The sequence below is a fragment of the Crassostrea angulata genome, chromosome 10 (genome assembly GCF_025612915.1).
Source record: "Crassostrea angulata isolate pt1a10 chromosome 10, ASM2561291v2, whole genome shotgun sequence".
Classification (NCBI taxonomy): domain Eukaryota; kingdom Metazoa; phylum Mollusca; class Bivalvia; order Ostreida; family Ostreidae; genus Magallana; species Magallana angulata.
In genome coordinates, this window is record NC_069120.1 from 11,594,867 (window position 1) to 11,608,641 (window position 13,775).

The following is a 13,775-nucleotide window of genomic DNA, read 5'->3' on the forward strand; positions in this document are numbered from 1 at the left end:
GGCTGGTTAAAAAAGAGGCCCCGTTTCTGGTTTTGCTGTGATCAGACGTGCTGTAATTAGAAGCATGTAAATGTGAAAATATAAATTATTTAAATATTTAATGTTCACCTTATTGAATATATACACTGTATCCCACTTGATAACAAACATTGTACAACGACAAAGATCAGTGTTCGACTGATTCATACCTATTTCACCTTCAAATTAATTTTAAAAAATACATAATGAGAAAATATGGTGTTATCAAATGTCATTAATAAACATATTAGTGCAAATCAACATTGAAAGCATAAAATATATTTAATTTTTAAACAGCAAGTGATGTTAAATTATGAGGTTAAGAACAGCTAGATGCATTCTACATTAGTTTGATACGTTGTGTCAAGAAATATTTGTTAGAATGATACTTTTTCAAACATCATAAAATGCACATTAAGCATTTAACGGTCTGGGTGTCCTCGACATGAAAATGACTCAAACATCATATAAATCAGTGAGTCAATGCATTGGATTCAGCATGGGATTAATGTTTACAGATGATTCAAATGATGAAAATAAATAATTAATGGCAGCGGTCCTAAAAAGGAAGACATTGATGTATTCATCGAGTGCTTTATTGTTTTTCCATTCACTTATTTATTGATTACAACTCTGGGGCATGTAATAAAAAGGGGTTTGATTGTACTTTGATAACAGATGAGGCACAGATAGATTGCCCCGTCGACAATTTCTTCTGCCACTCAAGTTCCACAGACGTGTAAGTATTATTGTTTGTTGCATTTTCAAAACTCGTTGTTTATTAATGTACTAGTTAAATCATATAGTTATTAAATATAAAACCTATGATTGATAACGTTTTGTATATTTTGCTTATTTGACGTATAAGATCGAAACTACTGTTGTTTCTGAGTAAATTAATTAATATCAGATACTAAGGTATTCACTGGAAACGAATGCATGAGCTTTTTCTTGGATACAACTCGCTTAATGAACAATTTCTGTCCTCATGTTACTTAATCGGTTTGCTTAAAATCTTCTATTTGATATTATGAAAAAATCTTTTGATCTTAAAAACGCTACGCCCTGTCCAGAAACTACAGCAATACTATGTGGGAAATTATAATGCTATCAAACATGCCACTATGTAAATTTTATTAAATAATATTTCAAAATTTTGATAGAATAAATGGCCCATAGGTTGATCCAAAGTGCAAGTATGGATCGAGTAAATATTTGCTTTCGATATAAATGTTTTATAATTGTTTCAAAAGTGTGCTACACATAATCATTATTAACATTAGATCTCCTATTATTAATAACTCCTCAATTCTAATGAAACTGAATACCATAGTTCCAGTTATTCTTTCGAATTCTCCCCGAAATCACTAATTTATTTCGTTCTTCTTACCATTTCAGACTCTTTTACTAATCAAAATCAAATTTGATTCATATGGACCTTGCACAAATTTTTTAATACGAGATGAAGGAAATCGTGTGATTTTGTAAAAAAGTTATACTATGCAGGGAAACTCATTTCTTTAATTCTTGTTAGGTGTGCTATCCAAGAAAATGACTTGATCAGTTACATCAGAAATATCTTGTTTCGTGAATATTGTTCTATATGTTCGTTTTAAATTCAGATGTATTCCAGAACTCTTTCAGTGTGATGGAGAAAAGGACTGTGGATTCAATGAAGATGAAGAAACCTGTGGTGAGTCCTTGGGATATAAATTTCAAGTACTTTTCCTTTACCCACATTATCTGAGAACAAATTTCTTTATTTGTTTCAGATTATACCTTGTCCCTTTACACAAAAGAGAAAAATTTTGTTCTTAAAAAGGGAGGAGAAGAAGCCTACGAAAATATTCCACTCGAACTGGTAATAAATCTTTCATAATATTATGTGATTGTTAAAGGTAAAGACAGCAAAGTGAATTGTCAAGAAACCCATTTCTGATTTTTCTAAGGAAATCTTACCTGATAATTTTTTTCTTTTTTTCAGTGTGCACGATATTGCGCACAATCCACCCGATTTATTTGTCGCTCTTTCCACTATTTGAATGGGAAGAGGGAATGCTTTTTATCTTCACTGAACAGAGAGAGGGTGACGAGCAGGGGAAATTACTCTTCTGCCTATGACTATTATGAACTGAATTCTCATATAAGTATGTGATTCGAATATAACTACGTCTTATTCATTTTATCTCTGTTTTCCGCACCAATTTATGTTTATTCTATCTTATTTCAGTTGCAAAGGATAATAAAAATGCATAAATGTGTTAGTTACTTTGAAAAATAATACCGTTTTAAAGATTTATCTCAATGCTAAGCTTTTGCTTCAAAATGCCATTATGTAAAATCTTCAACGTAATTATTTATTACTTTAGATGGGTGCATTGATAAATTCAGGTGTAGGAATGGCCATTGCATTGACCAGAGTCTACACTGTAATTCCCATGATGATTGCGGAGATCTCTCGGACGAGGAGGAGTGTGGTAATTTGTCGTCCAATTGCAGTTTTAATGGAAATATTTTTCTTTCCTGTCTCTTTGCGAAATTTTGATTTGTAAGGAGTGAAACACAACTGACTTCATAAAAAAGTACGTTGATCATTTTTCAGCGATTACGAGTTATATCTGTAAATTTTTAGCGGGAAATACCATTCCACCTTTGGGAATTCGCCTGGTGGATGGGGATAATGAGTATTCCGGGAGGGTGGAGCTTCAGTACTATGGAGAATGGGGAGTGATTTGTGATGACAACTGGGACATCAATGATGCACAAGTTGTCTGCAGGATGCTAGGCTTCGAGGGGTAGGCAATTATATGAAAATATGAAATTGTGATTTAGTCTTCATTTGATAATTGTCTCCGAGGGTTTGCATATGATTAATATTCGTTTAAAATGTCAACACTCTGACGATAGCAAATTAAAAGGGTTTCACTGCAAGGTATCAAAAAAGAAATATCAAATTTACCATTGACAATTTGTTGTAAATTACGTTCATCTTATCCCACTCGTTTTAATGCACTCCATCATCCAATATGACTAGACAAACAGTCATTAAAATTTCATATCAAATTGGATGAGGGACATTAAAAAGATGAATTCCTTTCCTTTCTCATTATGTATGTCAATAATGATAGTTTTTCAAAACAGAGGAGCTGAAAAAGCAGAACGATTTGGGGCGTTTGGACTTGGAAACAGTAACTTCTTGTTGGATGAAGTAAACTGTACTGGAGGCGAGAGCTCTTTGGAGGAATGCAACAAGAACCCATGGAAGGAACATGACTGTGGGAGCTACGAAGAGGCCGGTGTTGTTTGCTATCCCTCCAAAGGTTAAATGATCTGACATACGTTACAACATCTATTTGATACAAGTGTTACGCAAAAATATGTTAATCTTTGTGAATCCAATGCATATCTCATAAAATAATACTCTAAGTTAATTGAATTAATGAAGGTATCAGAGATCACGTCTCTCGAGTAAAAATATTAATTAATATCAATACTTCTCAGGTTTTTTTAATCTCAAAAATATAAAAAGGTAGGTTGGGAATGATATGATTTTTTATGAGATCTTGAGGCTACATCTATATATTAGTTTTAGTTGAACCTATGATAAATATTTTGCATTCGTTTAAAATCTAGCAAAGACTAAAAGCTCATACAAGTGAAATAACAGGGATATTAAAAAAACCCTAAGTATCCCGGACACATTACAAAGGTGGATTGACAAAATACTGTAAATTTTGTTAAATACAGCATGTACAGAGAAGAAATTTCAATGTGACAATGAGAGATGTTTGATTCCTCAGCAAGTGTGTGATGGAACAGAGCATTGCAGAGATGGTTCAGATGAACAAAGTTGTGGTATAGCGTTAATTAATCAATAATGCAAAGAATGAAGAAATCTGTGTATAAATTTAATGAAATGAATCATATCTGATTTACTGGTACTTACATGTAGATATACAAGTTAACCTTGTAAACGGAGAGACTCCATATAGTGGAAGAGTGGAGATTGTCAGGAATGGGATGAGAGGAACTATCTGTGATGATGGCTGGACTGACGCCAGTGCTAAGATAATCTGCAAATTGATGGGATTTAGGTAATAGATAACAGTAAATTCACTTTAAAAAACACACTTCATTTGGTCTTCTTTTTCTTGTTACCGTGCTAACAGAGATTGGCTATAAATAAAAATAAAAAAATAATCCTAACAAAATACACATAATATGCAGCATATATTTTAGATCAATATCAACTTTAAAATTCAGTGTGAAAACTTACCCTATTTATACAATAAAAATAATGTACTGTAGAGGGGGTCAGGCCAAGGTCGATGCATTCTTTGGGGCAGGGTCAGGGGTCATCTGGCTGGACGATGTCGAGTGTCGTGGTAACGAAACATCTCTGTTAGATTGTTCTAGCAGACCTTGGGGGGAACATGACTGTGAACATACAGAGGATGCAGGGATCATTTGTGAAGGTAAATATATAACACATTTCTTGTTCTAGATTTGGGCATATTCCTGCAAAATTCTTGTTTATATTTGTGAAATTACAAAAAATCAAATATACGTATTTCATTCACTATCCAAAGGTGCCTTCGATGATACAACGAAACGAACTTCGACAACACCTAGATCAACGACTCAATCATCCACAGGTAAGTCAATGAAACAATGATATTTGAATGAAAAAAGGTCACAGTGAAATTGTGTTACGTAATAACCTGCCCAAATCTATTTTAGATACAGTAAGCATTACCTTGGTTAACAGTGACGTACCCAGTAGAGGCCGCATACAGCTCTGGTATAAAGAAGAAAAGGGATCCATTTGTGACGATCACTTTGATGAAAAAGACGCCACGGTTGTGTGTCAAATGTTTGGATACAGGTACGGTTGTTAAAACACCTTTGGATATTCTTAAATACCAAAATTTAATGTTATAAAAGAGAAAATAACGGATATGAAAAATTTCAAGGAGTGGGAAACCGTCTAAATTGTATGGTCCTGGAGAAGGTGTTATTTGGTTGGATAATCTTGGATGTCTTGGAAACGAATCCCACATCCAGGATTGTAATCACACAGGCTGGGGTGTTTCCGACTGCACACATAAGGAAGACGTGGGAGTGGACTGTGAAGACGACTCTGTTGGTGAGAAATAGCCCAATCTGTTTATTTTTTTTCAAATACAATATGCATGTAGTATGTTTGGTTTAGTCAACACAATTCAAAAGACCAAATTCGGTTCATTGAAAAAATAATATTACAATGTGAAAGATTATATTCCATATATTTACTATCTTATTATCTTCCTTTTTAAAATTAAAATACGATTAATGCAAACCATACACGTTTCACATTTTTTGTCGTTTCATTCTTTTATATTCATTTTACATTCCTATTTAAAAATGTTTGATTAGGATCCTATATAAGTTTTTCTTTGTCATGAAAAATGACCTTTTCATGTTTAATATGATTCCTTTGTGATATTTTTCATTTTTTATCAAATCAAAATTATTTGAGTTGACTTCTGGATTGTTGAATTAATTTATTATCTTACACAAGCGAAAAAAAGCGAAAATTATGCCATCGCGAAAAATTACCGGATATATGATAATGAATGTAAATTGTAACATATCTACAGCTCCCCCCGAGGTAAGAGTGAGGCTGGTGGAAGGGAAGACCCCCAGTGAAGAGCGGGTGGTGTTAACTATAGGGAACGTGACCGGGACTGTGTGCGACGACTACTTCACTGATATAGAGGCCGGTGTTGTGTGTCGTATGATGGGTTACAGGTATAAAAGAAGCACTGCAGACACTGTCTTTTATCAATCATTTATTGGGTAAAATTTATATGATGGGTTACAGGTATAAAGGAAGAATCGCAGACACTGTCTAAAATCAATCATGTATTGGGTAAAATTTGCCGTACGTCTTCACTGAGTTTTGAGTATGACAATAAATAGACATTCAACATTGAATCAGTGAAATATAGCGCTATTAAATTCGTGTATTTTACTTTATCATTGAGTTAACAGATTGGGCATAAACACTCTTGTCTTCCAGGACAGGCGTCGCTACTGAAGAAGGATATTTTGGTCCTGGTTCTGGGATGGTTCTCCTTGACAATGTCAGATGTCAGGGTACAGAGAGATCCTTGTCTCAGTGCAAAAACGATGGGTGGGGCATCAGTAATTGTGGGCATTCAGAAGATGTTGGGGTTATTTGTGACGCCCCTACCACCACAATAGCAACCACTACAAGTAGTCAGGGATCAGGTATTGACTCTTTTCAAACAAAATTTAACATTAAGATAAAACAAAATATTGTTAAAAGTAAGAGAGTGTTCGACTATTCCATTTTACAACACCGTAGATGATGAAGTGATCATTCGCTTGGTTAACAAGCGAGTTTATATCATTTGATATACTTTTAGATACCTTAGTATGTATACATTGATAAAGTATTTGTAATCTATAACACGAAGACTGAGTCTTGCTAAATAATGAAAATAAAACACCAAATCAGATTCACAACAGATTTATTCATTTTCATGCATTGAAATCTACCCCCCCCCCCCCTGTGGAATTCTTTGGTCTTGGCTTCAAGACAATGAGTAAAATTTGTGTAAATAAAGTATTTGTAAATTACATCATAATTTTACAATGGAAATACCATTAGTGCATTGACACCAAATGGGTATGGTCAAAAACACATCATTGTCTAAAAAATTCAACAAATTTCAAACAACCAACTGTGCAAATTTATTCTTTCCGGTTAACGGCAAAGAAAATATTTGCGACTTAAAAAATTAGCAAATGGCTCAAAAACAATATTACAACTTCAACAATTGCAATAAATATAAATGCAAAACACCAAGTTGGTCAACTCAGATTCCGGTAAACCGCAACCCGAGACAAAAAGTGTTCAACTTCAAATTGTCATTATCAAATAATTTCATCTGCACATCAATTGTGCACAAGTAGATCGGGAACAACACGCGCATTCATCTGGCATAAAGACAGGAACAACAAGAAGCACATTCTTCAAAATGCAATTCTCATAAAGTGGTGGGTTTTTCTAGTCGAGACTCCTTAGTTGAACTTTAGTCAAGTAAAAAACTGAGAAGGTCAACCAATACTGAATCTGTGACCCTTTTTCCAACCAATGATTTCTTGAAGCTCATCCTGAAATACAAAGTTCAATACGCAGTAATAAATCAAAGGGGTACTAACAATGGTGGGAGGGGAAAATATTTTTCTCACAACTTTTTCATGTGCATCCCGGTTGCTGCCTTTTTCAAAAAGGAAGTTTGTTAAAGGTAAATAAAAACTGTACAAATTTCCAGATAAAAAAATTCGGAATTATATATTCATTTTACATTCTTATTTCGAAATGTTTGATTAGGATCCTAAATAATTTTTTTAGGTCATGAAAAATGACCTTTTCATGTTTAATATGATTCCTTTGAGATATTTTTAGTGTTTTATCCAATCGAAATTATTTGAGTTGACTTCTGGATTGTTGAATTATTTTACTATCTTAAAATAATCTTCAACTTATTCTATATCATTTGATATACTTTGGATACCTTGGTATGTATACATTGATAAAGTATTTGTAATCTATAACACGAAGACTGAGTCTTAGTATCACTAGAGTTACCATATTTCCGGGTTTTTTCGCGAGTCACAAAATTTGCGAAAATTGGGAAAATCTGTAACATTTTGAATTTGCGTTAGTCGATTTTGCGATTTTAAAAGTTTCTTCAAAGAAAATGATACGGTATATAATTTCGTCTGCGTATTCAAATTTTTGCGATTTAAAAGAGGTTGCCAAAAAAGCGAAAATTATACCATCGCGAAAAATTACCGGATATATGGTAATTAATGTAAATTTTAACATATCTGCAGCTTTCCCCGAGGTGAGAGTGAGGCTGGTGGAAGGGAAGACCCCCAGTGAAGGGCGGGTGGTGTTAACTGTAGGGGACGTGACAGGGACTGTGTGCGACGACTACTTCACTGATATCGAGGCCGGTGTTGTGTGTCGTATGATGGGTTACAGGTATAAAAGAAGCACTGCAGACACTGTATATAATCAAACATGTAATGGGTAAAATTTGTATGATGCGATATGGGTTACAATATTGAAATATTTATAACGGATATGAAAAATTTCAAGGAGTGGGAAACCGTCTAAATTGCATGGTCCTGGAGAAGGTGTTATTTGGTTGGATAATCTTGGATGTCTTGGAAACGAATCCCACATCCAGGATTGTAATCACACAGGCTGGGGGGTTTCCGACTGCACACATGATGAAGACGTGGGAGTGGACTGTGAAGACGACTCTGTTGGTGAGAAATAGCCCAATCTGTTTTATTTTTTTCAAATACAATATGCATGTAGTATGTTTGGTTCAGTCAACACAATTCAAAAGACCAAATTCGGTTCATTGAAAAAATAATATTACAATGTGAAAATTATATTCTATTATTTACTATCTTATTATCTTCTTTTTTTAAATTAAAATACGATTAATGCAAACCATACACGTCTCACATTTTTTGTCGTTTCATTCATCCGTGCCAACGAGAGATATTAATATAAGTTGTAGAACTTGTTTATCAATCGTTGTAAAATAAATAAAGTTCAGTTTCAGTTTTCAATTCTTTTATATTCATTTTACATTCTTATTTCAAAATGTTTGATTAGGATCCTAAATAAATTTTTTTGGTCATGAAAAATGACCTTTTCATGTTTAATATGATTCCTTTGAGATATTTTTAGTGTTTTATCAAATCGAAATTATTTGAGTTGACTTCTGGATTGTTGAATTATTTTACTATCTTAAAATAATCTTCAACTTATTTTATATCATTTGATATACTTTGGATACCGTGGTATGTATACATTGATAAAGTATTTGTAATCTATAACACCAAGACTGAGTCTTAGTATCACTAGAGTTACCGTATTTCCGGGTTTTTTCGCGAGTCACACAATTTGCGAAGATTGTGAAAATCTGTAACTTTTTTAATTTGCATCAGTTATATTTGCTATTTTAAAAGTTTTTTAAAAATATGATACGGTATATAAATTCTGCGTATTCAATTTTTTGCGATTTAAAAGAGGTTGCGAAAAAAGCGAAAATTATATCATCGCGAAAAATCATAACTATGTGATTCGTATACAACTACGTCTTATTCATTTTATCTCTGTTTTCCGCACCAATTTATGTTTATTCTATCTTGTATAAATTTCAGTTGCAAAGGATAATAAAAATGCATAAATGTTTTAGTTTCCTTGAAGAATAATACCGTTTTAAAGATTTATCTCAATGCTTAGCTTTAGCTTAAAAATGCCATTATGTAAAATCTTCAACGTGATTATTTAATTTATTTCTTTAGATGGATGCATTGATAAATTCAGGTGTAGGAATGGCCATTGCATTGACCAGAGTCTACACTGTAATTCCCATGATGATTGCGGAGATCTCTCTGACGAGGAGGAGTGTGGTAATTTGTCGTCCAATTGCAGTTTTAATGGAAATATTTTTCTTTCCTGTCTCTTTGTGAAATTTTGATTTGTAAGGAGTGAAACACAACTGACTTCATAAAAAAGTACGTTGATCATTTTTCAGCGATTACGAGTTATATCTGTAAATTTTTAGCGGGAAATACCATTCCACCTTTGGGAATTCGCCTGGTGGATGGGGATAATGAGTATTCCGGGAGGGTGGAGCTTCAGTACTATGGAGAATGGGGAGTGATTTGTGATGACAACTGGGACATCAATGATGCACAAGTTGTCTGCAGGATGCTAGGCTTCGAGGGGTAGGAAATTATATGAAAATATGAAATTGTGATTTAGTCTTCATTTGATAATTGTCTCCGAGGGTTTGCATATGATTAATATTCGTTTAAAATGTCAACACTCTGACGATAGCAAATTAAAAGGGTTTCACTGCAAGGTATCAAAAAAGAAATATCAAATTTACCATTGACAATTTGTTGTAAATAACGTTCATCTTATCCCACTCGTTTTAATGAACTCCATCATCCAATATGACTAGACAAACAGTCATTAAATTTCAATACAAATTGGACGAGGGGACATTAAAATGATGAATTCCCTTCTTTTCTCATTATGTATGTCAATATTGATAATTTTTCAAAACAGAGGAGCTGAAAAAGCAGAACAAGTTGGGGCGTTTGGACTTGGAAACAGTAACTTCTTGTTGGATGAAGTAAACTGTACTGGAGGCGAGAGCTCCTTGGAGGAATGCAACAAGAACCCCTGGAAGGAACATGACTGTGGGAGCTACGAAGAGGCCGGTGTTGTTTGCTATCCCTTCAAAGGTTAAATGATCTGACATATGTTACATCTATTTGATACAAGTGTTACACAATAATATGTTATCATTCGTGAATCCAATGCATATCTCATAGAATAATACTCTAAGTTAATTAAATTAGTGAAGGTATCAGAGATCACGTCTCTCGAGTAAAAATATTAATTAATATCAATACTTCTCAGGTTTTTTAATCACGAAAATATAAAAAGGTAGGTTGGGAATGAAATGATTTTTTATGAGATCTTGAGGCTACATCTATATATTTGTTTTAGTTGAACTTGTGATAAATATTTTGCATTCGTTTAAAATCTAGCAAAGACTAAAAGCTCATACAAGTGAAATAACAGGGATTTCAAAAAAAAACAAAAAAAAACTAAGTATCCCGGACACATTACAATGGTGGATTGACAAAATACTGTAAATTTTGTTAAATACAGCATGTACAGAGAAGGAATTTCAATGTGACAATGAGAGATGTTTGATTCCTCAGCAAGTGTGTGATGGAACAGAGCATTGCAGAGATGGTTCAGATGAACAAAGCTGTGGTATAGCGTTAATTAATCAATAATGCAAAGAATGAAGAAATCTGTGTATTTTAATGAAAATGATTTATATCTGATTTACTGGTACTTACATGTAGATATACAAGTTAACCTTGTAAACGGAGAGACTCCATATAGTGGAAGAGTGGAGATTGTCAGGAATGGGATGAGAGGAACTATCTGTGATGATGGCTGGACTGACGCCAGTGCTAGGATAATCTGCAAATTGATGGGATTTAGGTAATAGATAACAGTAAATTCACTTTAAAAAACACACTTCATTTGGTCTTCTTTTTCTTGTTACCGTGCTAACAGAGATTAAATCAGTAATGCTTACTTGACTCCATTTGTATACTGGTTATTTAGGGAACATGCATATAATACATGTGTATAAGTCTAATGCTTTTTTAAAACATGTATTTGTAAACATGGCTATAAATGAAAATAAAAAAATAATCCTAACAAAATACACATAATATGCAGCATATATTTTAGATCAATATCAACTTTAAAATTCAGTGTGAAAACTTACCCTATTTATACAATAAAAATAATGTACTGTAGAGGGGGTCAGGCCAAGGTCGATGCATTCTTTGGGGCAGGGTCAGGGGTCATCTGGCTGGACGATGTCGAGTGTCGTGGTAACGAAACATCTCTGTTAGATTGTTCTAGCAGACCTTGGGGGGAACATAACTGTGAACATACAGAGGATGCAGGGATCATTTGTGAAGGTAAATATATAACACATTTCTTGTTCTAGATTTGGGCATATTCCTGCAAAATTCTTGTTTATATTTGTGAAATTACAAAAAATCAAATATACGTATTTCATTCACTATCCAAAGGTGCCTTCGATGATACAACGAAACGAACTTCGACAACACCTAGATCAACGACTCAATCATCCACAGGTAAGTCAATGAAACAATGATATTTGAATGAAAAAAGGTCACAGTGAAATTGTGTTACGTAATAACCTGCCCAAATCTATTTTAGATACAGTAAGCATTACCTTGGTTAACAGTGACGTACCCAGTAGAGGCCGCATACAGCTCTGGTATAAAGGAGAAAAGGGATCCATTTGTGACGATCACTTTGATGAAAAAGACGCCACGGTTGTGTGTCAAATGTTTGGATACAGGTACGGTTGTTAAAACACCTTTGAATATTCTTTAATACCAAAATTAAAATAAAAGAGTGGAAAAATATTGAAATATTTATAACGGATATGAAAATTTTCAGGAGTGGGAAACCGTCTAAATTGTATGGTCCTGGAGAAGGTGTTATTTGGTTGGATAATCTTGGATGTCTTGGAAACGAATCCCACATCCAGGATTGTAATCACACAGGCTGGGGGGTTTCCGACTGCACACATAAGGAAGACGTGGGAGTGGACTGTGAAGACGACTCTGTTGGTGAGAAATAGCCCAATCTGTTTATTTTTTTCAAATACAATATGCATGTAGTATGTTTGGTTCAGTCAACACAATTCAAAAGACCAAATTCGGTTCATTGAAAAAATAATATTACAATGTGAAAATTATATTCTATTATTTACTATCTTATCATCTTCTTTTTTTAAATTAAAATACGATTAATGCAAACCATACACGTTTCACATTTTTTGTCGTTTCATTCTTTTATATTCATTTTACATTCCTATTTCAAAATGTTTGATTAGGATCCTATATAAGTTTTTCTTTGTCATGAAAAATGACCTTTTCATGTTTAATATGATTCCTTTGTGATATTTTTCATGTTTTATCAAATCGAAATTATTTGAGTTGACTTCTGGATTGTTGAATTAATTTATTATCTTACACAAGCAAAAAAAGCGAAAATTATGCCATCGCGAAAAATTACCGGATATATGATAATGAATGTAAATTGTAACATATCTACAGCTTCCCGTGAGGTAAGAGTGAGGCTGGTGGAAGGGAAGACCCCCAGTGAAGGGCGGGTGGTGTTAACTATAGGGAACGTGACCGGGACTGTGTGTGACGACTTCTTCACTGATATAGAGGCCGGTGTTGTGTGTCGTATGATGGGTTACAGGTATAAAAGAAGCACTGCAGACACTGTCTTTTATCAATCATTTATTAGGTAAAATTTATATAATGGGTTACAGGTATAAAGGAAGAATCGCAGACACTGTCTAAAATCAATCATGTTTTGGGTAAAATTTGCCGTATGTCTTCACTGAGTTTTGAGTATGACAATAAATAGACATTCAACATTGAATCAGTGAAATATAGCGCTATTAAATTCGTGTATTTTACTTTATCATTGAGTTAACAGATTGGGCATAAACACTCTTGTCTTCCAGGACAGGCGTCGCTACTGAAGAAGGATATTTTGGTCCTGGTTCTGGGATGGTTCTCCTTGACAATGTCAGATGTCAGGGTACAGAGAGATCCTTGTCTCAGTGCAAAAACGATGGGTGGGGCATCAGTAATTGTGGGCATTCAGAAGATGTTGGGGTTATTTGTGACGCCCCTACCACCACAATAGCAACCACTACAAGTAGTCAGGGATCAGGTATTGACTTTTTCAAACAAAAGTTAACATTAAGATGAAATAAAAAAATAATATTAAAAGTAAGAGAGTGTTCGACTATTTCATTTTGCAAAACAGTAGATGATGAAGTGATCATTCGCTTGGTTAACAAGCGAGTTTATATCATTTGATATACTTTTAGATACCTTAGTATGTATACATTGATAAAGTATTTGTAATCTATAACACGAAGACTGAGTCTTGCTAAATAATGAAAATAAAACACCAAATCAGATTCACAACAGATTTATTCATTTTCATGCATTGTAATCTACCCCCCCCCCCCCCCTCTGTGGAATTATTTGGTCTT

General features: G+C 33.8%; 1 protein-coding gene across 6 annotated transcripts in view; it reads left to right on the forward strand.

The window, feature by feature from the left end:
* LOC128167517 (deleted in malignant brain tumors 1 protein-like) overlaps positions 1-13,775 on the forward strand; it is a 38,247-nt gene that overhangs the window by 7,890 nt on the left and 16,582 nt on the right. For 3 of the 6 annotated variants that reach the window (XM_052833277.1, XM_052833278.1, XM_052833282.1), the window contains 28 exons: positions 697-757; positions 1,641-1,711; positions 1,791-1,879; positions 2,003-2,165; positions 2,388-2,495; positions 2,621-2,813; positions 3,160-3,338; positions 3,766-3,873; positions 3,971-4,112; positions 4,327-4,493; positions 4,608-4,673; positions 4,759-4,903; positions 4,992-5,164; positions 5,658-5,808; positions 6,080-6,291; positions 7,927-8,077; positions 8,195-8,367; positions 9,421-9,528; positions 9,684-9,846; positions 10,193-10,371; positions 10,805-10,912; positions 11,008-11,149; positions 11,474-11,640; positions 11,755-11,820; positions 11,906-12,050; positions 12,152-12,324; positions 12,814-12,964; positions 13,236-13,447. In XM_052833277.1, the coding sequence (XP_052689237.1) occupies positions 697-757; positions 1,641-1,711; positions 1,791-1,879; positions 2,003-2,165; positions 2,388-2,495; positions 2,621-2,813; positions 3,160-3,338; positions 3,766-3,873; positions 3,971-4,112; positions 4,327-4,493; positions 4,608-4,673; positions 4,759-4,903; positions 4,992-5,164; positions 5,658-5,808; positions 6,080-6,291; positions 7,927-8,077; positions 8,195-8,367; positions 9,421-9,528; positions 9,684-9,846; positions 10,193-10,371; positions 10,805-10,912; positions 11,008-11,149; positions 11,474-11,640; positions 11,755-11,820; positions 11,906-12,050; positions 12,152-12,324; positions 12,814-12,964; positions 13,236-13,447 (3,966 nt within the window). The remainder of the gene's footprint in view (positions 1-696; positions 758-1,640; positions 1,712-1,790; positions 1,880-2,002; positions 2,166-2,387; positions 2,496-2,620; positions 2,814-3,159; positions 3,339-3,765; positions 3,874-3,970; positions 4,113-4,326; positions 4,494-4,607; positions 4,674-4,758; positions 4,904-4,991; positions 5,165-5,657; positions 5,809-6,079; positions 6,292-7,926; positions 8,078-8,194; positions 8,368-9,420; positions 9,529-9,683; positions 9,847-10,192; positions 10,372-10,804; positions 10,913-11,007; positions 11,150-11,473; positions 11,641-11,754; positions 11,821-11,905; positions 12,051-12,151; positions 12,325-12,813; positions 12,965-13,235; positions 13,448-13,775) is intronic. The other 3 variants (XM_052833279.1, XM_052833280.1, XM_052833281.1) reach the window with 2 other exon arrangements.